The 24689-nt window shown below is 47.5% G+C and overlaps 1 protein-coding gene across 1 annotated transcript in view; it reads right to left on the minus strand.

Moving 5' to 3' along the window:
- Positions 1–4798: 4798 nt before the first annotated feature.
- Positions 4799–24689, minus strand: part of LOC310906740 (DNA mismatch repair protein Msh2-like) — a gene marked incomplete at both ends in the record, with an annotated part of 31254 nt that continues 11363 nt past the window's right edge. The window contains 2 exons of the mRNA XM_083856196.1: positions 4799–4900; positions 5988–6182. Of these exons, the coding sequence (XP_083712322.1) occupies positions 4799–4900; positions 5988–6182 (297 nt within the window). The remainder of the gene's footprint in view (positions 4901–5987; positions 6183–24689) is intronic.

Raw genomic sequence — 24689 nt, forward strand, 5'->3', positions numbered from 1 at the left:
GCCCAGAAGACACACATTGAATAGCTGGGACAGCTCGTCTTTGTACACTGGTGTTTACAGAGAAGGCAGGAGACAGGACAGGGAGAAAAGGAGGAGTGTCCCATACCAACATCTGGAGACAGCGGGGACTCCAGGGACCTCACTGTCATCTCCAAAAGCGGTAAAACAATGCCCGCTAGGCCGTAATTGCGGCGTGTTTCAGCGTTTCCCTCTCTCTGCCCCGGGCTGGTCGCACCTCCTCCTCCTCCAGCGCTTTGCTCTGGGCAGCTCCGCGGGCTCCGGCTCCCAGCGAGCCTCCACCCAAAGCGGCCGCTGGTGCCCTGGGCGCGGTGACCGGAGCCCGCCAGCAACATTGGTCTTGTGGCATCCCCTGCACAGGACAGCTCAGCACGGGCACCTTCCCTTGGAGCCTCTGCCCTTTCCGTGTGCTGCTGTTCTTCCCGGGCAGCTCCAGCAGGGACCGGCTGATCCGCACAGGTCAGCCCTGAGCGGGGACCATTTCCCTGGAGCCGGGCTGGCTCGATTCACTGTATCAGAGCACTCCCTGCTTTTTCCCTTGCCCAGCAGCGACAGGAATGAGATGCCTGTGATTGTCACGCCCAGGGCGGGTGGAAAACTGCTGCTAACCGAGACCTTAATTAATTTCTTTGCCTTCTTAGGCATAAGTAGCGTACAGAGAAAAGTTACAATGGGTTTTCAGTTAGGAAAGTGGATGTCCTTTAACCACTTTACAGGGGGAAAAATAAATAGAGAAAAAATAAACTCTTTCAGCAGTGGTTAGTTAGTTTACAGCTGTGATCAGTGGCAGCTCTGAGGCTTTTGAGCTGGTGGGGATGTCAGCAGAAAATCTGGTATCAGACTGATGTGCGTCTGTGTGTACACACACAGGTCGTGCAGCAGAGACTTAACATTATCAGGATAAGAATATTTAGATAACACGAGTTGGAAAACAGAAAATAGCGCTGTTGCCTTCTAGAGAACCTTTTAACTTTCTTCTGTTTACTTTTTTCACTCAGATTTGGCACAGCCATGCCCTACTTGGCAGGCAAGTGTAAGAATTCTGCAGTGGATATTAGAGGATAATTTAGAGGATAGTAGAGGAAAAAAAAATCACTTCTTACATGTGTGAGGTTTTCACACCCTATAAAGTGGTCAGTGCTTCCTCTACCATCACACACCACCTCCTTTTTGTGCGTGTCTGCCCTTGCATGTCCCTGCTAAGACAAGGGTTTGAACAAAGCTCACAACACTCTCTGGGTTTGGGATCAACTATTCTGAACATACAAGCCCCCCCTGCAGCATCCCTGGCTGCCTGCACGCCCTGGGATGGACCTTTACCAGACTGCAGCCTTTCCTGGCAGCTGCTAGAATTCCCTAAGTAGCACTTGTCAAGTTGGAGCAGCAGAGCTGCTAGCATTTTTAGTTTACTAGAATATTTTTCTGGCAATTTCATGTCATCTGGAGTCACTGTATTCTGGTGGTCAAAGTCCAGCAGTTGAGGATATAAATAAACACGGTTCACAAACAGTGGCTTTTCTCTTACCAAACTGCCCTGACAGTTCAGGAGGGTAATGGCTACAGTACTGTCAACAGACCCCACAGATGTGACACTGACCTTTCATTTTCTAGCTCTGGAAACTGTGCTTTGGCATTTCTCAGCTCTTACAAGAAAGTTGTATAGACTTTATTGGTCATCCTTTCTCAAATACATTATTAGCACACCCTCTTCTTAAAAGTCTGTCATTGTCTTTACATGAACATATATTTAACTTTACTCTGCAGTAATAATAACACATATTTGATAGTGTAATAATCCATGAGGAAGTAATAGATTTGCACTTGCCTATACAAACACCATTTTCCCATGCTGTACATAGGCACTAAGATACGTGTTATTACTAGGGTTTCTTGCAGTTTGTGTCTATCCCTCTGCAACACAAACATCTCATTTACCCAGTCTTAATACATTTTCCATCTGCCCTTCATATGCTTTCTCAAAATTGACATTACATGAAAAGAAACATTGTATCTCAAATTTGTGTGCAACTTTAGATTTTAAAAATATGCTCTTTGACGTAAGGAAGTTAATGAACAAGGCAAATGGAAGTATCAAAATATTTACCTGGTTAAAAGTTGATGTGGAGACTACTGGTCCTTTATGACGTTCTATCAGTCTGTTAGTTTTACAGGAAACTCTCTTTTTAACTTTGCTGAATGCTTTCCAATAGTATTAAAAGTAGTATCCAAGTATCAAAATAGCAACCAACTAATATTTTGCTATTTAATACCTTTTTTTTTCCCAGTAGCAATCCTTTTTTTTCCATATTGCTCTATATATGAGAAGAACTATCCATGCATATGTGGATAGTTGACAATCTGATAATTGCCTTTTTTTATTTAAATTTCATCACATTAGTCTCCTCTCAGTAGAAAAATCTATAAAACACAATAAGCTGCAGGATACCAATACACCACTTTCTCAGGTATTTCCCCTCTCATCCTTTCCCTATAAATACACACTTTCATGCAGCTGGACAACTGCAGTGTTTAGTAAATAGAACAACACAAAGGCCAACACGCCAATAAAATTATTTAGAACAGGAAACTAATGAAAAAACTATTACTGATCACCATTTTGAGAGCTGAGCAGCACCATGTTAGTACCACAGTAACTGAATTTAGAAACAGTGCATTCCCTTCAGCTGTGGATTTAGTTAAACTCTGGGGTTTTTTAATGTCTGTAAACTTTCTGGTTTTCTAACTCCTTGGCTCGTTTCAGGCAAATTTGACAAGGAAGAAGACTGTAACACAGCACTGAGCTTCATAGCCAAGACAAAAAGTCCACTCAGTAAGAAAAATGGAAGAGTGTCTGAATGCTGCCCTGTAGTGTGGGAAAAGCAGGGAGAAGATGATGTTCAAACAAACCGACTGGGACAAGGTCCAGGCCACACAGCAGCCACCAGCCCGTCCAGTCAAGCCTGCACAGGTGCAGCCCCAGCCCAGCCACAGCACACAACAGCTCTTTCCATCAGCCCACAGGCCAGAAACCCGGTGTGAAAGGGGGAGGGAAGGAGGACAGAAAACAATGCCATTAGAATATTGGGGAGAAGAAAGAAATGGCAGGGATAACCAAAGTGCACACGTTTAAGGAAGTGGAGGAGGAGGAGACTGAAGCACCGGGGAAGACAAGAACACACACAAGTCACCACAAGACCACCTTACTGAAAACTTGGCTTTATTTGGTTAACAGCTTAATAGAATTGTACAAAATTCATCACACACCTCAATAGAGCGCCCACATACCTGGGGAGAGAGGGAATGGCACAGATCAGCAGAGGGAGAGCCTGCCCTGCAGAAGTCAGCACTGACAAAGCTGCCTGAAAAGGCTGCAAAACATTCCAGTAAATGCCCTGCTTCAGGAGTTTTGTGCAACATCCCACACGGCAATGCATGCACGAGAGGTACCACCCTGGTGAAGGGCAGAAGGGATACTGGTGAGCTGTGACAGTGGAGCTGACAGCACCACAGCTCAGCAACTCCCCTGTGCTATCTAGCAGGCACACTGATGGGACACACTTCACATTTAATTTCATGAACAGGACCTTGAATATCCTCTAGTAGTTTATCCTACTTTTCCTGTTCTAGCCAGGGTGGGTCAAAACATGCACCACGTTAGTAACAAGGTTTGTCATTCAGTTCCTTATCTTGCATCTCATTATTTCTTTGGCAACACGAGTTACAGCATTTCCTTTATAAATCAGACACGCTGCAGGGATTGCCAGCCAACATCCATGGCACAGGTAACTGACTGCCAAGGCAAGCTCTCGTGTCCAGGGAAGGCTGTGGGAGGCTGAGAGCCTGTGAACTCTGCTCAGCATCTATGGCACACAACAGGAATAACAGCAGAAACGGCTTTTTGCTGTGCAACAGTGTTGTGGTTTGAAAGCAAAACGAATGAGAGGCTCCAAGTCAGAGATATAATTTAATAAGAAGAAAGGTAAAAAGGTAAAAATAAAATAAAATAAATGCAATAACACAAAGGATCACTGACAGTCAGAATACAACCTGAGCAGGATAGTTGCAGCAACTTTAAATATGTACCAACTGCCATAAAAATACTGTGTTCACTTAGACAGGAGAAAGTCTCACTACATCATGGCTACAAAATCATTACTTTCAGTAAAACTGCCACTTTCGGGCTGGACGTGACATACACACACACACACGATCAGGATCCAAAACTAAAGTTCTCCAGCTAATATACTCTTAACAAAGCGTGACCTTATGTCCTTGATTACTACATCACACTAACTTATAATATTCATTCGTGGAAACCAATTAGCGTCAATATAATAGGCAAGTATTGCTAAAAGTTAATAAGGCACATGGTCCAACTACAAATAATCTTTTTGTATTTTTAATCAGTTTCCATGCTGACAGCCTTGTCTTCCTTGCTATGGATACACTCAGAAATTATCAACTGTTGTTTCTTCTACTAACACTGTTTTGCTTGCAGACCAGCTGTCAAGCCCCTCCATGTCCCACAAGGCTGAAATAAAAATTTATGCATGTATGCTCCAAAACCCCAGTAACAGCAGTTGTCAACTCATTTCATCATCGATAACAAAAAAATCAGAGAGCAATAGTTAAGTAAGACCTGAGTAAGATGGGGCATTTAACTCTCAACAAACAGTAAAAGTAGTTGAATGGTTACCACTCTTGGTTGCTAAGAGTTTTAACAATCATTAAGTGAGCACAATTGCCTCCCTTTCAGGAGGAAACTTTTAAGAATTAAGATTCATGCATCCAATGCTTCTGTTTTCTTCTTGCTTGACTCTGGCTTGTCTTCAGTTGATATAGTTAAGCATTGTCCTCTATGCATTTCATTCATTTCCTTCATCTGGAGGAGAGAAGGTAGAGGGAGATCAACATCTGTGCTACTTCTAAACTTCAAGACTCAGTAAGTCATTGGGACTTAACAGCCCAGATTTTCATTAGCAAATGGATTTGATGCAGCACTAACAGAAACAACCACGACAAAGCCACCAGATTAAAAAAGAAAAAAAAAGCACGACTTAGGGTACATGCAGGAAGCAGACAACACTATTTAGCTACAACCTTGTTTGGATTCTTTCACAAAAGGCTCCACACTTGGCCCTGAAGCACCATTTGCTATTCCATTGGAAAGCAGCTCTTGAAGGGAAACTGGAAGACCCAGGCAAACACCTCAGTAAAGGTCTTAGTCACAGAACAAGACTATCAGCACTTCCTGTGGATTGCAGGCCCTCTGCTATACATATGTAAAATAGAACTGGCAGGAAAAGCGAACCCCACCCCCTGAGCCCTGGGAAAAGCAGCAGATCATCAGCTGCCTTTGAAACTAGTGCAGAACTACACCGAGGTGAATCTAGCTACGGAATTTGAATACTTTCAGTCTCCTTGAACACATCTGAAGCAGCAAAGGGAGTTTTTAACCTACAGCAAGCTTGGGAGTTTCTGGATTCGGGTCAACCTCCTCCCCACACAAGCACCACAAACAGAAATTAATTACCTCAGATTTCTTGTTTTTCCTTTTCTTCATCCATCTCCAAATCTGTAAGAGAAGGATGCAATCTATTTTAAGTCTCGATATACAAGTAACTTCATCTGGTTTTGACTTTAAAAACACAAGACTTGAAGCTGTCCGTTCCCCATCCTTCAGAAGTGAGGTGGGTACAAAGGAGCTTGTCTGTCACTCTGAACTGCTTTAAACCAGGAGATACTTTGTTCACCTCTGTGAATTGCCCCCAGCACTTGTTCTCCGGGTGACACCCTTCAGCTGTAACCTGGAACAGTGTCAGTGTGCCCATCACCAATTTCCCATCTCCCAAGTCTGAAGAAGCAACCAATTCACAAAGGGAGACTTTCCATCAGAGTCCAAACATGAATGTTGTTGCTTCCCAAATTGTGCCAGTACCACTCTGCTTGGCAGCTTTATTAGAACTTACCAGAACAACAATTACAACTGCTATTAGTGCCAGTACAGGGACAGCAATAAGGCCGAGAGTGAGAGACTTCATGGAAGACTCCGGTGCTATTTCACCAACACAGTACGCCCGTGTAATTTTAGCTATCTTCACCGGTTCATTGTCAATGCTGATATTTATCCCGGCATTATTATCAAAGATAGACTGACCTTTCACCTAAAACAGACAGGAAAAGAGAGACTTGCTAGTTGACATTGTAGGAAGGCATTTATCTCATCACAGGAATAATTCACCTTGCCTTAGCCAGTACACAGCCAGACTCCCAAGAGCAGTGCAAGACACACGCCCGGCCTCTGGCAGACTTTACCCGTGACACACTTACATCTTTCTCAAAGTAGTAGGCCACATCTGCTATATCCACATCTCCAACTGATTTGTCTGAGGAATTTTGCTTCAAATCAATAGTAATGTAAGGGTTTTCATACTGCAATAAAAACATAGTGTGGTATTAAGAAGGAGGTCCTTTAAATCCAGCTATCAAATATTCACCAAACATTATGATCCAGTTCATGAACTTGCATCCTGGATCAAGTTTATGGTTTTTGAACTCAAGCCAACTGTTTACAGTAGGATTTAAATTCCACTTTTTCAGCGAAGCAAGGAAGTTATCTACAGACTGAGGAGAGCAGTGTAGTTTCTCAGCATTACTGTTCAGATATGCTATTTGCTAACTGGTCGCTATTTTGAGAGCTTCTACTGGAACCCATGCCGTATTGCATTAGTCCAATACGAGTTTTCAAAGCTATAACAAAACGAAGTTCTCATTCTCTACTAAACATTATGTGCCTCTTACCTTAATATTTATGTTGCGGCGAGGCAGCTTATAACGACTGGTAATGGTATCCATTAAATTTCTGCAAAGATAGAAAGCCATGGCTGTTAAAAACAGTATTATTTCACACATATCATTTGAGGAGTAGGGAAAACCAGTGTAATTGTTTCCTTCTGTGGTCTCTGTGGTGGGTGGACCTCAGCCAGAAGCTAAACCCTCAAATAGTCTCTCACTCACTTCCCCCAGCAGGATCGGAAAGAGAATCAGAAGGGCAAAAGCAAGGGGAAAAAAACCCAAACCAAACCAAAACAACCCTCATCAGTTCAAATAAAGACAGTCTGGTAAGTGAAAGGGCTGGGTGGGGGAAATATAAAACCTCAAGTGATGTCAAAGCAATCAGTCATCACTGACAGATCAATGTCCAGCCAACCGCTGAGCAATGGCTACTTGGGAAAAGACTTTCCCCCAGATTTATGGTTGAACATGGCATTATACAATACAGACTACCTGTTCAGTCAATTCAGGCCAGCCCTCTCCCCTTCCCAGCCTCTTGCCCATCCCCAACCTACTCCCTGGGGCAGCAGAGTCCGAGTTTGAGAAGGCCTTGACATTATCTCAGTGCTGTTCAGCCGTAGGTAAAACACCGGTGAATTAATCAACACCATTTTGATCACTGGTCTAAAATGCAGCACCACACCAACTGCTACCGAGAAAATTAACTCCATCCCAACCAAACCCTGTGCACTCTCTTCATACTAGAGTTCAATTTGCCCCTAACAGTGAAAATGCACTAACTGTAAAATAAACACCTGTGTTAGACAAGAGTTTTAGCAGTGTGAAGAGTTCAGAAGAAGAGCTAGAGGACAGCAGCTTTTGTTCTGGAAAGGAGGTGATTTAATAGCTACAAATAAGGTTTTAACAAAATTTTAAAAACAAAAAAAAAGGCTAAACTCAGTTTTCCCCTGCTGCTGCTCCTATGTAGTCCTTCTGGCATTTTTTTCAGCTTAGTTTCTGAACAGTTTCATCCGTAATCTTCCATTTCTTTTGGTACATTGATTTGAGCGGGGGCGGGAAAAACTAGCAATCCATTTTAAATGGAAGGGAATCTCTTTAGCAGTTGATTTGTTTCCAATACAAATTAAACCAACTCTATGAAGAATCTGCAACTTGCTTCAAACTGTCTTACAAACGAGTTCACAAGTCTGACAAGGCTTTAGCAACTGTTTAGAAATACAATAAATATGCAGTAGGACATGCAGACACCAGCATGACATGTTACTATCATCACTTACTTCTCTATAGATTCAGCCTTCAGAGGAGCATTTCTCTCAGCATGTTTCAGCTTCATTTCGATGGACCTGAAGTACAATGAATATTCTTGAAGTACATGCATATAAAACATACCCAAAAAATCTAACCCCAGGCTAAAACAACAGAACAATGAGACAAACCAAGGGAAGCAAAGTCTCTTCTAAACCCATTCAATGTCCCCTTGCTTCTGAAGAAAAAACCCAGCAGTAACCAAGTGTTGATTGCTCCATCTTCATTCATCCCCAATGCATCGTTCACACGAGGCAGAGCCTCATAAAGGAATGTTTTCATGTCACAGCACACCCAGCTGAAAGACTTACATCGTTCTGACTAATTGACTGCCCTCCGACTCTGCATCCTGTTTGTCAGTTCTTCTAACTCCAGCTGCGTTCACACACCAACAGGTGGTTTCATTGTACTCCTTGGTCTTGAAAGCACCACTGTTTTCACACTCAGGATCATAGAGGCCATCGGTATCTTCAAATGCATCTTTGGGTTTCTCACGACAGCCCGATTTTGAGCCCGTCACTTCTGCTTCCACCAGCAGGCATTTTGAAGTCACTAGAAATAACCAGAAAATCGCGTTACGCAGCATCAGACCACGCACGTCCAAAACAGAGCTCTGAGTCTGTACAAACACGAGGTGACATCAGCAGCAACCAGATTCATGGAAGAGCACATGTCTAATGTGTAGGTGGTGCATAAAATCAATACAACTGGGGTATGTCGGCCTCTCAAGGCAAGGGCCTAACAAATCCAGCCTTATGACTCTCAGCTCCCATTTCTCACAGCCAGAGGGCTGCTCACAACTTAGCTGAGCTTGAACCCAGAGTGAGGCCTTGTCACAAGGCTCTTTCCCTCTAGATTTGTAGGAAAAGTGAGGATATGTGCCTGCAAGGAAGCTAAACACTCATCTTCCAAGAAATTCTGGCCACTAAAGGATAAATATTGAGGAGGAGGCGTGAGCCTACATCAGTACAGGCAGAGAATGCTTATCTTCCAACACCGCTTGACCTGGAAGACCAGGAAGAAGGACTCCTTCCTTGCCTCCATTGTCTGCTGGGAACTCAACGGTGATTCTCACAAATCCCCCAGTGTGTTTCCGTGCCACCCACTGGCCGTGCCCATTGCTCACCGAAGGGGTTGTCCGAAGAGATGCTGGAGCAGACGCCTTTGTAGTTGCAGCACTTGTTGTCCAACTCCCAGTTTGTGATACAGTTGTTCTTCTCCTGACAGACACAGGCTGCAAGGGAAGCGGGGCCGTGAGCCGGGCACCGCGGGGCACCGCCACCCGCGCTCTGCCCCCGGACAAAGCCGCCCCTCTCGGGCCGGGCGGGGCGTGCCCGCAGCCCCTGCTCTCCCTCCCTCCCTTCCCCGGCCAGGGCTCTCCGAGCAGCCCCGGCTCTCCCCTGGGGGCGAGGACAAAGGGGCGCCGTCGGGGCCGGGCTCTCCTGCCCCCGGAGAACGGGACGGGGGAACGGTGTCGCCATCTGGGGCATGGGGCACCCAGCGGGGCGGGGCGGCTCGGCCAGGAGAGGGGCGCGGGCACTCACCGTTCTGGGCGCTGGCATTGGCAAAGAGGAAGTCTTCACACTGCTCAAGCTTTCCTGGAGAACACTATTCAGAAAAAGAAAAATACTTCTTTAAAGGTGTGTTACACACATTCTTTCTTTCTTTCTTTCAAAGTAACAACTGATAAAACTCAGTGCTGAACAGTCCATTCATATAAAATACACAGCTATTCTATTTTTTCAACCACTTGAATTTTACGTATCTCCTACACAGAGGAAAGCACTTCAGGTTTCCTTTATTTCTAACCTACGGCAAAGACACACAGCAAGCCCTTTCAGCTTAGAGCACTAGAAATTACAGTGATGTGTATAACAGCTATAGAACCAATATATAACAATCAGGTGTGATTCTTCATCATCAATCCCTTAAAATACTAAAACTCCAAAAAGGAAAAATCTATGGGGTTTTTTCCTTTCATCTCACAATTATAAAGAAAGGCTGAAAATTGTACCTGGTGAGCTAAATACCAGTCATTTTCCTTCACAGATTTGCTCCCTGCTTTGTTCTTGTAAACTTCAACTCTGTAATGATGAACCAGAAGCAGGTCCCGCACAAAAGATTCAAAGTCCATTTTGTTAAGCACAACACTCGCAAGCTTCCGAGTTCCTAAAAAAAAAAACAAAAAAAAAACAAAAAAAAAAAAAAAAAAAAAAAAAAAAAAAAAAAAAAAAAAAAAAAAAAAAAAAAAAACACACAATAATTATGAGATACCTAAATTTGTTCATAAAGCTCATTTCCTTATTTTCTGTAATCAAAATCCCCAAGAACAACCATCAGAAGACACTGTCTTAATATCCAAAAAGCAAACGTAGAATCCAGGACACAACACAAACCCACAACATTCAACTGGTTAATACTAATGAAGAAAGCACACAACCTCTCCAAATAAAAACAATACTCAATTCCTGATTTCACTTTATCAGTATGTCAATATATACAATATATTGTTCCTCTCACAATGTCCTTGACTTGGGTTACTAATTAATATTTCACACATTTTGCTCTAATGACCATTAGAAGTCTGCTACAGGTTCCCTTCTGGACGACATCTTTTCTTCCCTGCACAAGCAGTTTCTGTTGACAGACAAGACTGCCCCTCTATCCACACTCACACAGCACTTGTGCCAAGACTTTTCCCTTTTATCATCATTTATCCAGTAAAAACAACAGATCATCAAAAAAATTAACAGTTTACATTAAAACCTAACTTAGAAAGTGCCTAATTGACAGATTTCTGGACTTTTGCTCCTGCACATCCAAGCAGATAGTGCAGCTGAACAAATTCAATTCCACGCAGCTGCCCAGGGGAGCAACACCACCTCTACCTCCCCATCTCCAGCAGCAGCCTGCTCACAGAACCAGGAAATTCCACTGCTCAGCAAACTGGGGGTTCAGCTGAGCACACTGAGCTTTCTGCCAGCCTGGCAAGTGGAACTAACTCAGACTGGTGTCGGACACATTGCAGTTGGATGACACAACAAGCACCAGGGACTATCACATCCCTCTTCCAGCAGCAGGCTTTAATCACACCTGAGGCTCTTCCCTCCTTCCACATGAAAGATGTTAAACAGCAAACTCCCACACCCACAGGAACTTATGGGTTTAGTTAGAACAGGACTTTCTGAAACAGGTAAAAAATCTAATTCTACCTAATTATGTTCTCTTCCCCAGGGCAGGACTGTCCAACACAATTGTTCCTATTCTTTCAGTGGAGACAACACAATACAACTGCAGGGGCTGGGGAGCAGCTGAAGTTCATGTGTACTCTGAAATCATCCTCAGAGCAACAAGTGCAGTTTTGTGCTTTTAGCTGGATAAGCTTTTAGAGGGTTTAAAATTGGAGCTGGTAGTCAGGCAGTTGCATCTGCAAAACAACTTCTAAATTGAATACAACAACAATCCTGATTAATGTTTCTAGTCTGGAAGACACATCGAGCTTAGGGGTTTTTAATTTTTTTCCCCCTATGAGCTCATCACTGACAATAGAAAGGAAAAACCGTATGAGGAGCTCGTACTCTTTTTAATGCTGATACTCACACCCCCGAGATGCCGCCGGGGCCCCTCCCTGTGACACCCGCAGGCCTCGGCCTGGGCACCGGGGCCGCGCCTGCCGGGGCCTCCCGGGGGTACCGGGAGCGACCTGGGGCTGCCACCGGTGCCACCACCGCCCTCGCCTTCCTGCGCTCCCCGCCAGCCACCCGAGGCGGCCGCAGCCGGGCCTGGGGCAGAGAGCCCCGCCCGCCCGCCGCCGTCCCTCGGCGCCCGTCCCCGGTGTTCCCCTCGCTCCCCCTCACGCACCCGGGGCTCCCGCCAGCTGCCGGATGACGGCGCGGGTGCGGAACAGCTCTCTGGCGGCCAGCCTCGCGTCCGCGCCGTGCACCGTGTAGTAGTCTCCGCGCTCGAAGAAGCGCACGGTGGTGTCGGGCTTCTCGGGCAGCGAGAGCACGGCGCGCACGAAGCCGGCCTCGGCCCCCGCGCCCTCGGGGCACACCGCCTCCCACTTCGCGTCCTGCGCCATCCCGGCTCGTGCCTGCGGCCGCCGATTATCGCCAACAACGCCACGCGTGCGCAGTCTACGGGACCCGCCCGCGCGAGCTTCCCGACCCGCGCCCCCGAGCCGGCCGCGCTGAGGGAGCGCGCGGACCGGGGCGGTGCCGCCCTCATCTCGGATTTACTGAATCCCTTGGCTTGGAAAACTCCTCTGAGATCGTCGAGTCCACCCTGCGACCCGACACCACCGTGCCGGCCCGGCCACGACGCCGAGTGCCGCGCGGGGCCTTTCCTTGAAGGCCTGCAGGGACGGTGACCGCACGCCCGCCCTGGGCACGTCGCTGCCAACGCCCGAGCTGAGGCGGGATAACCAGGGCGGGCCCGGCGGCCGTGCCCAGGCGGGCACTGCCTTTGCTCCGCGAGGAGAAGAGTGTCCAGTCCGCGCTCCAGAAGGCGGGCGCTGGATGGAGCACGGCCCCAGGCAGGGCTGTGGCCGGGCCAGCCGCACGGCCGGGGCGGTGGGGGACGGGCCCTCCTCTGCCCGCGGCGGGAACCGTGTCCGGACACCCCGTGTGCTCCCTCCGGCACAGAGAGCAGCTCCGGGCCTCCCTCCAGCGGGGCCGCCCCTCCCGGGCAGCGCAAGGAACGAGGCAAAGGGCCCGAACATCCAAGGCTGGACCCCCATTTGCCCACAGGGATTGCCCAGGCCAGGGACAGAAGGGCAGGGACTGGCCTGCAGCACTCAGAGCTGTCCTGAGCCCTGAGCGAGGTGCTCCTCATGCCCAGAGTGCTTTAGGGTTTTGTCATGCTCTTTTCCTTGCACTGTCCTAAGCATGTTTCTTTTTTTTTGTTTGTTTTGCGTGCCTGATTTATCTTGTACTGTAAAGGCACAAAGGAATAGAAACAGCATAGGTGACAATCTTTCTTTTGGTGATTATTGTCTCAGAATATTGAGAAATGCCATGTTTCATCAGCTAAGCCAAGTCTTCTCGGAAACCTCTCTTACCTTTGCATTGCTTTTCATCTTTCCAATCAGAAACCACTGTATCCCACTTCCCAAATTCTTGTATCCCGATCCAGCTGCCTGCACACTATCACCTATAGACAAAACACCTCTCCTATTTTACATTCCTCGGTATTCCCTGAATAAATGTTATATTGTGGTTTGTGTACCTTGTACAGAATATCCCCTTGTTTGCCCACCATTGCTTTCTCTCTTTTCTTCCCTATATTAGTCAGCTTCTCGAAATTCCTCTCCCATCCTTTCTTTCTTCCTCCCTCCCATCGGTTTCCAGCTAAGGAAAGCTTTTGGGACCTCTCTTTCTAGATTTTCTCACCGGGCTTCTCTCTTCTTTCCAATCAATGTGCTTATCTTTGGTATTTCTTGGTGTCACCAGGTGCTTTTCCAAAGGGCCCTCAGGTGCCCACGTAAGAACTGCTTGAAGTTTTCACACTAAATGAACTCTTTACAGGCCCCCTGGTCTGAAGGTGGTGCCGTGCGGTGCCCGTTCCACCCCAGGGAATGCTTTGGTGTCCTCCCCTCTGCCCCTTTCCTGCCCGGTGTCACTCTGGACTTCCCATCCACCCTTCAGCCTTCCCCTCCCAAACCCTTGTGCTGTAGCCCTGAGGTAACACAGCTTTTCCAGCAAAGGCCTTCAAACCCCTTCTGTAAATGTATTTGCTGAAGGACCACAGGTGGTGGTTCTGCTGAAGGAGAAGTCCAATCTGCCTTCATTTGACGTAGGAAGGAAGGAGCAAAGCAAGCAGGTCCCTCTCTAGAGCTTTGGCAGCTTTGGAGTAGCCCAAAATCTTCCTTTGGTCTCCAAAACAGTTGTAAGAAGGACAGTGTTTTGGCGAGCCAAATATATTTATTTTTGGTGTGAATAAATGTACCTTTCCTAACCTTCTTTTCAGAAGCAGCTGAACTGTCGGGTCTGATGCCTCACCAAAAGCGCTTGTTGGCAGCAATACTCACATAGTAAACTCAGCCTGAAACACTGGCTGAATCATTCAGCGATGGGAATGCACTCACAGTGTCGGGCAACCTTGCCAAGCATCGATAATACCAGGTCAGCCCAGAAGACACACATTGAATAGCTGGGACAGCTCGTCTTTGTACACTGGTGTTTACAGAGAAGGCAGGAGACAGGACAGGGAGAAAAGGAGGAGTGTCCCATACCAACATCTGGAGACAGCGGGGACTCCAGGGACCTCACTGTCATCTCCAAAAGCGGTAAAACAATGCCCGCTAGGCCGTAGTTGCGGCGTGTTTCAGCGTTTCCCTCTCTCTGCCCCGGGCTGGTCGCACCTCCTCCTCCTCCAGCGCTTTGCTCTGGGCAGCTCCGCGGGCTCCGGCTCCCAGCGAGCCTCCACCCAAAGCGGCCGCTGGTGCCCTGGGCGCGGTGACCGGAGCCCGCCAGCAACATTGGTCTTGTGGCACCCCCTGCACAGGACAGCTCAGCACGGGCACCTTCCCTTGGAGCCTCTGCCCTTTCCGTGTGCCGTTGTTCTTCCCGGGCAGCTCCAGCAGGGAGCGGCTGATCCGCACAGGTCGGCCCTGAGCGGGGACCATTTCCCTGGAGCCGGGCTGGCTCGATTCACTGTATCAGAGCACTCCCTGCTTTTTCCCTTGCCCAGCAGCGACAGGAATGAGATGTCTGTGATTGTCACGCCCAGGGCGGGTGGAAAACTGCTGCTAACCGAGACCTTAATTAATTTCTTTGCCTTCTTAGGCATAAGTAGCGTGTGGAGAAGATAGCTGAGGAATGGTTAGAGGATAAGGAACACAATAGCTCTCAGATTAATCTTGTAACTAGAAGCTAGGACAAGGCCAGCATGTTCCTGGCAGAACTCTTAGAAAACAACAGAATGAAGGAGACAAACTGAGATCATGAGAAAAGAAGAACTGAACACTACAAGGGGATATGACTTTTGCAATATGCTGATATAGCATGAAGTAAGGTATTGTTTAGTCACCACCAATCTGGAGCTTGGCTTTTGCAATATGTATGAGCTGATTATTTAGAATATAAATGTAAGCGAAGAAACAAATAAAATTGAGCCTGATTGATCAACATCGGTTGAGTCAGTCTCCCTCCATCCAACAAATGGTGACCCCAGGACATGATACCGCACCACGGTTGCAGGAGTAGGGGTTCAGGTCCTGCAAGCAGAGAGACGGCAAAAGAAGCTCTTCCGCGCCCCGGTGCTCACATCGGTGGGGCCGGCTGATACGTGCTGCCGAGACCTTGGGCAGCTGCACAGCGCTGACTGACATGGAGAGGCAAGCAGCATATGACTTATTTACCTGTATGCTAGAAAAATGGCAAGTCCAGGGTATGGATATTAAAAAGGAGTTGCCAGGCTTGCTAGCATATGGGTATGCTAAGGGGTGCTTTATGAACCCCGATACAGTACATGAGCTTTCTGAATGGCGAAAATTTGGGGATAAAATATGGGAGGCGAGTTTAGATGATGATAAAACAGCTAAGAAGTTAGGGAAACAGTGGCGAGCAGTACACAATGCTCTGCGGCAACACCAAATAGAAAAATGAGCAGCTCAGCAGGCAGTAGCAGCCCAGGGAAAGAATCTGATGTATTCATCAGAGTCAGGCTTTCCCTTGCCTCCTGCATGTACAGCAGTACATCTACCTCCAGGGCAAACGGGTGCCACCAGAGGGGACATGGTGGCTGCAGACTCTGTACCATCAGCTCCCCCAATGCCTCCAGTCGCTGCGGGTCAGCTGACAGATTCATGTCCATTACCATGGACTGGGGAGAGCGATGAAACTATTCCAAAAGTTGAATCAGATTTGACAGAGGTAGTAGCCAGGAATCGGAGGGAGGCATGGAGTGCCCTAGCTAGAGAAGGAGTAGAACGAGGGGATGCACAGATGATAGAAGCAGGGAGCTCGATGGCATGCCCAGTAATATATAATCCTGCACCGGGAGGAGGTGTCACTGCTCAATTGACTTCCCTTGATTGGAAATTACTTTCCCAATTGCGCTCCACTGTTAGCCAATATGGGGTAAACAGTGAGCCTGCTTGGCAAATGCTGGATTATATCTGGGGTACGTATTTGCTGTTGCCAGCAGATTGTCGGGGTATTTCTAAGCTTGTGTTTACACCCCACCAACTTTTGTTATTTCAAGCCCACTGGGAAGCCCTAGCGCAGGAGTCAGTTGCCACACAGAGACAACCTGGGGATCCTCTACATGGGGTTACCTTAGATGAATTGCTGGGGACAGGCAATTGGATAAGGACAGAGGCACAGGCTCTGTTAGGACCGGAAAAGTGTCGAGAGGTCATGAGGCTCGCTAGAGCTGCTATGGATAAAGTAAAAGATCCACATGGGACCCCTATTTATATGGGAATAAAACAGAGTAGAGAAGAACCATTAGGCGAATTTGTAGATCGACTAGTAGAAGGAATAAAAAAAGCTAAAGTACCATTCTATAGGCAAGGAGCTATGTTAAAACAGTGTATACTCCAAAATGGTAATCAGGCTACAAAAAACCTAGTTAACACCCTGGGAGCTAATTGGTCTGTAGAAGAGGCTCTAGAGAAAGCAGCATCTGCACCCTCTGGGCCTCAGGCATTTATTGTCGAAGCTATTAAAGGGCTAGGTGAAACACTTCAGAAACACACAGAGAGTAGTCAGGCTCAAGTTTTTGCTGCTCTTGCCCCACTCCAAGCTGCTGTCACCGCAAGTCAGCCGAAGCGAGGCAGAAGAGACCGAGCAAGGTGCTACCGCTGTGGAGCAATAAGTCACTTTCCCCGAGAGTGTCCTGCCAGTGGAGTATGGTGTCAGAAGTGTCGCTCTGATACCCATAACACAGGAGCCTGTCGGAGGAAATCGGGAAACGGCAAGACCAGCGCGCCAGCCAGCCGCCGCACAGGGACACAAATAGCAGCTGTACAGCAGCCAGCGACCTGCACCCCGGCCACCTCCAGAAGCCTCGGCCTGGACTTGGCAGCCACAGTGGACATATCTATTAAGGACAGTCGCCCTGTGCCAATTCCCACTGGAGTAAAGGGACCAGTAACCTATCAGGGACAGTCGGTTCCTGCTTTACTTTTGGGACGATCTTCTGCTTTTTAAAAGGGACATATTACTGTGAGACTTATTGATGCTGATTTTACAGGCGAGAGTTGTATTTTGACACGAACATTGTATCCTCCAGTGCTCACTCCAGCTGGCACCCGGATAGCTCAATTGTTACTATTTTCGACCTTGGCTCCGGAACATTGCTCGGAAACACAAAGAGGATACTATGGTTTTGGCTCTGCAGGAGGATCAGCATTCTTAACACTGGGCCTGCTGAAGTACAATATATTGGTTGAGGTCACGTGTGTGTGCTTACACCCACAGGTCCTGTGTGGATTCCCAGCCGCTGGACGCAAGCGGGGAGTGACAGCACCCAGCAGTCCAGCAGAACGAGAGCGGCATCGCCTGCTCCTGATCCTTCAACCTGTGATAGCTCGGCTCCAGCCAGTGTGGCCTAATCCTCTAGTAGTAGAAAATAGAACTGATGTACTAACATTGTTGCATGAACTACAAAGCACCCGACTACGATTAATTAAGAGTTCTAACTGTCTGCACTGCGACAAGCCTAACTGTGGTGCTTGGGTAAAAATACATTGTGGGGCTTGTTGCAGACAGTGGTGGGTTTTTCAACAGCAGCTTGCACAGCCATGGTGCCCACGCTGCTCCTTTTATTGGCATCGTTATAATTGGCAAACAGCCATAAAAAATTATACAGGGTGCAGTACTGTGCCAGAAGCAGTAAACCTTGTTCAAGATTTAAGTCAAAGAGATAGGCTGGAATTGGTATTTTTAATAGAAAGAGAGGTGTGTCGCCTGTTGGCACAAAAGGCTACTCGCATATTGCAGACAACCTGCAAATATGGGGTGGGGATACCTCATATGCATCAGGTGGATCCTGCTGATTGGGATGTGTGTTGTCACCGCTGGGCTCACAGAGCTACCAAAAACAGACAAAAGGCAAAACATGTGGGTCACTTGGGCTAATCAATCTGGTCAGGATAGTTTGTGTTTATCACCTGCCACGCCTTCCAATCCATTTCGCACTTGTTTAATTGAAAACAAGAATGTGCTAGGGTGGCGTGGAAAAGTTACATTTCTCATTGGCAAAATGAGACAACAGCACAACGAGAATATTGCTCTTGGTTTGCTGAAATCATTCAGCAAGGCAGTACTTCTCACTGTGACCCTCTCCTGCCTATTGATTTGGCTATATGGCTCAGGAAACGCCATCTTCTTGGAGCCCTTGTTCAGCAATTAAAGAAAAGGGGGAGAATAGGGGAGAGGAGAAAGACATTCGGGTATTAGAATGGTTACAGCCACCCCTACAACAATGTAAAACTGTTTTTCAAAAATCAGAAATGTTGGCAGTCCTTATCCATAAAGGTAGACAGCGTGCACAACAGATCACGGGGAATGAACCAGGCACTATTCTGTTGCCAATAGCTCGAGAGATACTGCAATGGTACATTGAAAATCATGAGGAGGTGGGCCTTGCTCTGCTGGGAGGAGGGGCCACAGTTGTGACAACGGTAAAGTGGCCCCACCCTTGCGATGGGTGGGGGAACAACAGTGGCTGAGCAAACCTCTGCGGAGTGAACAGCCCATCCCAGAAGCAATCACAGTTTTCACAGATGCTGGGAAAAGGTCACAAAAAGCTGCTATTACATGGCAGCAGGGAAATGAATGGCAAGAAGTAATATTGCCTGCTGGAGAGGGGGATTCTTTACAAACTTTGGAATTGTCAGCTGTTGTATGGGTCATGACAAATTTGTCAGAACCGGTGAACATTGTTACAGATTCGTTATATGTTGCTGGGATAGTGCAGAGAATTGAGGGTTCAGAAATAAGACAAATAGATAACAAGAGACTAGGGAACCTTCTCATTCAATTAAGGTTGGCAATTCAGACAAGAACACATCCCTATGCAGTTATTCACATTCGCAGTCATAAGTGGGACATTGGGTTAGGCGAAGGAAATAATAGAGCTGCTAAGCTGGTTGCAGTAGCAGGAACACCACCCCTGCCCCCCCCAGAACCAAGCTAGGGAGTCACACGCTATATTCCATCAGAATGCCAAGGGGTTGATGCGAGCATTTAAGATAACCTCAACAGAGGCTACTGATATTGTAAGAGCCTGTCCTATTTGTAGTTACCACAATGGAGGGGTCGGTATAGGAGTGGGAGTCAACCCCCGGGGACAGGGACCAAATGACATATGGCAGATGGATGTTACTCATATTCCATCATTTGGTAGACTAAAATATGTGCATGTTACAGTGGACACATATAGCAAGTATGTATGGGCTACAGCTCAGGCAGGAGAACGGGCCAGTCACGTACTGTGACATCTTACTGCCTGCTTTGCAGTCATGGGACTGCCGAAGACAATAAAAACTGATAACGCCCCTTCATATACTAGCTCCCGTGTCACAGCCTTCCTGCAGACTTGGGGGGTGGAACATAAAACAGGCATTCCTCACTCACCCACTGGGCAGGCTGTGGTAGAGCGCACACATGGAATGCTTAAAGCATATTTAAAGAAACAGGAGACAGTGACAGATTTACAGCAGAGATTGACCACTGTGTTATTTGTAATAAATCATTTGTGTGTGTTTGGAGATGTAAAGGAGCCAGCAGCCGTGAGGCATGCTAAAGGCCCTGATAAGGAACATCAAACCAATGTATGGGTTAAATACAAAGATCCCAAAACAGGCATTTGGCTGGAACCAGCAAAAGTGCTGTTCTGGGGCGTGGTTATCTGTGTGTTTCTACCCCACAGGCTCACAGTGGATCCCAGCAAGAAATGCCAGGCCATATCATGGCAGAGTTTCTGAATGAGCAGTCGGAGGACTACGAGAGAATTAAAACGAAGATATTGATCACACTGAGACCGATATTGGATAGCCTCAAAGGGCAAATAAATGAGCGGGTAGACCAAGCTATAGATCAAATTACATCCCCTGGAGGGATCGGAGAACTGCAGTGGGTCCTCTCATCTACCTTTGATAGAACAACTACTACAGAACATTGCTTAATTTGTAAAGATTAGAAGTGTACCTCTTGGTTGTTGTTGGACTGTGCTGGATGCGGTCGTAAGGGTGTGGGGTAACCAAGTGGTATTGTTTGATTGAATTTGTTACTTGTGCTTTGACCGGTACTGCAGGGAGACACCGGTTACTGCACTAGAAAAAGATGCAGGGCTTCCCGCCCACTTGGCAAGCCAGTCGCTTGAGTCTCCGGAACAAAGAATAATAGCCGGAGTCCGCTGGGAGATAAAGCATCACGCTGCACGCTTGCTGGCTGCTGCACGCTCAAAGATTTGTGCTACTTGCTGTGGTAAAACAGTAGGTGTCCCCAGAAGGTGGGCAATTCCAGAAAACGACTGGGATGATCTTTGTGCTCATTTTGCTAGGATGGGGCATAAATCTAAAAAGAGAAAGCGGAGCAGACGCAATGCCTCCGATATGGGAAAATGCTAATGTGTGGGTTACCTGGGCAAATGCAACCAGGACTAATGCTTTTTGTCTGCCATTAGCCAGTGTCTCACAGCCTTTCAAAACCTGCCTGACAGGGTTACCCCTTAATCTTACTAATCCAAAGGACAGAGGATTGTTTAGCAATTACACTAAACTTGCCCGTTGTACTCAAGGTCACAGCAGTCAAATTGCTGCCTGCATTATTAGCAATTTAAATACCAGTTTGCCTTGGGACCCACAGGAAATAGACTTGTTAGGATCGACGATAGCAATTGGAAATGATACTGAAGGCTGGACCCAAACATGCTTTGTATTTGGTAATATTCAACAAAAGCAGAACCCTTTCAAAAACATCAATGGGGCAACCTGGACCAATGTGTCCTCTCATGTTCAGGGATACAGCTACCAAGGAAATGGGTACTGTGGTAACAAGAGTGATCACCAAGGGCTTGGGGCACATGGTGTAATAGCCAGCAGTAACAGAAACAGGATTTGGAACAATAATACGGCGAAAGCATTGCCAGCAGGAATTTTCCTGATCTGTGGGGATAGAGCATGGCAAGGAATACCTAAAGCAGTTAGAGGAGGTCCCTGTTATCTAGGTCAGCTTACATTAGTTGCCCCTGACCGCCACGCACGGCCCTCTTTGATCAATAGCATTCTGGTACGGCGACGACGATCTTTACGGGCCCTTGATAAGAATTGTAATGACAAAGAAGAGTTATGGGGTCCTGCAGCTTGTATTTTTGCATCTATAACCCCTGGAGCTGACACAGCTCATGCATTGGTGTCACTTAATAAACTTGCATGTTAAGCTATAAAGCAAGCCAATGTTACTGTCATATCAGCACTCACTCGGGACGTAAACAGCCTGAGACACGCGGTCCTTCAGAACAGAGCCGCTATAAATTTTCTGCTCAATTTTCTGCTTTCGGGTGTTCAGAGTTCAAAGAGATGTGTTGCTTTAATTTATCCGATCATAGCCAATCAATACATGCGCAACTGAACTAGTTAATAAGGCACACGACAGAGATTAAACTTTCACAAAATCCCCTAGATGACTGGCTAACCCAGACTTTTGGTCTAACACCCTGGCTAACTCAGCTTTTGAAAGAAGGGCTACGATTTTTGCTTATGATTTTAATTGTCATTCTATGTGTGAGACTGCTGTTTGCTTAGTTGTTTTTTCGTCGTCAGTCCCAAGCACTTGCAACCATTAAAGAAAAAGGGGGAACTGTGGAGAAGATAGCTGAGGAATGGTTAGAAGATAAGGGACACAACAGCTCTCAGATTAATCTTGTAGCTAGAAGCTAGGACAAGGCCAGCATGCTCCCGGCAGAACTGTTAGAAAAGAACAGGATGAGGGAGAGAAGCTGAGATCATGAGAAAAGAGGAACTAAATATCACAAGGCGATACAACTGTTGCAATATGCTGATATAGCATGAAGTAAGCTATTGTGTAGTCACTACCAATCAGGAGCTTGGCTTTTGCAATATGTATGAGCTAATTATTTAGAATATAAATGTAAGCGAAGAAACAAATAAAATTGAGCCTGATTGATCAACATCGGTTGAGTCAGTCTCCCTCTTTCCAACAAAGCTTATTTTATGTAATACAATCCCCGGGAACAGCCATCAGAAGACACTGTCTTAATATCCAAAAAGCAAACGTAGAATCCATGACACAACACAAACCCACAACATTCAACTGGTTAATATTAATGAAGAAAGCACACAACCTCTCCAAATAAAAACAACATCCAATTCCTGATTTCACTTTATCAGTATGACAATATATACAATATATTGTTCCTCTCACAATCTCCTTGATTTCGGTTACTAATTAATATTTCACACATTTTGCTCTAATGACCATCAGAAGTCTGCTACAGGTTCCCTTCTGGACAACATCTTTTCTTCTCTGCACAAGCAGCTTCTGTTGACAGACAAGACTGCCCCTCTATTCACACTCACACAACACCTGTGCCAAGACTTTTCCCTTTTATCATCATTTATCCAGTAAAAACAACAGATCATCAAAAAAATTAACAGTTTACATTAAAACCTAACTTAGAAAGTGCCTAATTGACAGATTTCTGGACTTTTGCTCCTGCACATCCAAGCAGATGGTGCAGCTGAACAAATTCAATTCCACGCAGCTGCCCAGGGGAGCAACACCACCTCTACCTCCCCATCTCCAGCAGCAGCCTGCTCACAGAACCAGGAAATTCCACTGCTCAGCAAACTGGGGGTTCAGCTGAGCACACTGAGCTTTCTGCCAGCCTGGCAAGTGGAACTAACTCAGACTGGTGTCGGACACATTGCAGTTGGATGACACAACAAGCACCAGGGACTATCACATCCCTCTTCCAGCAGCAGGCTTTAATCACACCTGAGGCTCTTCCCTCCTTCCACATGAAAGATGTTAAACAGCAAACTCCCACACCCACAGGAACTTATGGGTTTGTGTAAAACAGGACTTTCTGAAACAGGTAAAAAATCTAATTCTTCCTAATTATGTTCTCTTCCCCAGGGCAGGACTGTCCAACACAATTGTTCTTATTCTTTCAGTGGAAACAACACAATACAATGGCAGGGGCTGGGGAGCACCTGAAGTTCATGTGTACTCTGAAATCATCCTCAGAGCAACAAGTGCAGTTTTGTGCTTTTAGCTGGATAAGCTTTTAAAGGGTTTAAAATTGGAGCTGGTAGCCAGGTGGTTGCATCTGCAAAACAACTTCTAAATTGAATACAACAACAACCCTGATTAATGTTTCCAGTCTGGAAGACACATCGAGCTTAGTGTTTTTTTAATTTATTTTTTTTTACCTGTGAGCTCATCACTCACAATAGAAAGGAAAAACCGTACGAGGAGCTCGTACCCTTTTTAATGCTGATACTCACACACACAAAATATCTGATTCATTAGAGGACATTTATTTTGCAAAGTCTGAGCCAATAACTCAGCGATTAAGGCTAATCCTAAGGTTTGTATTCCGACAAGATAATTTATCCCGCTGCTCTTACACCCGACATCTGCGAGCTCCACCGCCTTATACCAACTGAGAAACCAAGAGCGGCGCGGGGTGGATGGCAAAGAAAACCTCAGGAAACACACGGAAACGTTTGGAAGTAAAGAACTTCCGTCAGTGACTCCGGCCCCAGTGCCCCAGAGCGAACACTGAACAACACGGCCACGGCCCCGCCTCCCCCTGGGCGCATCCACCGGCCCCGGCAGCGGCTCCCGCAGCGCCGCCCGGACCGGCCCCGCCCGGAGCCCGAGGCATCCCCGAGATGCCGCCGGGGCCGCTCCCTGTGACACCCGCAGGCCTCGGCCTGGGCACCGGGGCCGCGCCTGCCGGGGCCTCCCGGGGGTACCGGGGCCTCCGGGGGCTGCCGGGGTTTTCCGGCGGCCTCTCGAGGTTGTCCGGAGGCCTCCCGGGGCCTCCAGGCGTTTTCCGGGGACCTCCCTGGAACATCCAGCGGTGTCACCACCGCCCCCTCCTTCCTCCGCTCCTCCCTGGGCGCCCGAGCCCGGCCGCACTCGCCTCACGCAGCTGCCCCCCGCCCGCCGCCGTCCCTCAGGCCCGTCCCCGGTGTCCCCTCGCTCCCCCGCCCGCCCCCGGTGTCCCCTCGCTCCCCCGCACACACCCGGGATGAGGTCGGGGTTGTGGCGGAGCTCTCAGGCGGCCAGCCGCGCATCCTCGCCGAGCACCGTGTAGCAGCCGCCGCGCTCGAAGAAGCGCGCGGTGGTGTCGGGCTTCTCGGGCAGCCTGGGCACGATGCGCTCCCAGTCCAGATCGGGGCACACGGCCTCCCGCTTCGCCTCCTGCGCCATCCCGGCCCGTGCCCACGGCCGCCACCCCCCACCAAACTCGCCACGCATACGCGGTCGGCGGAGCCCGCTCGGAGAGTGACAATCGCGGCAGCTCGCTTCAGCCAATCGTTGCGGGACGCGCCCGCGCGAGCTTCTCGACCCGCCCCCCGAGCCGGC

Source organism: Zosterops lateralis (assembly GCF_965231275.1).
Source record: "Zosterops lateralis genome assembly, chromosome: 3".
Classification (NCBI taxonomy): Eukaryota; Metazoa; Chordata; class Aves; order Passeriformes; family Zosteropidae; genus Zosterops; species Zosterops lateralis.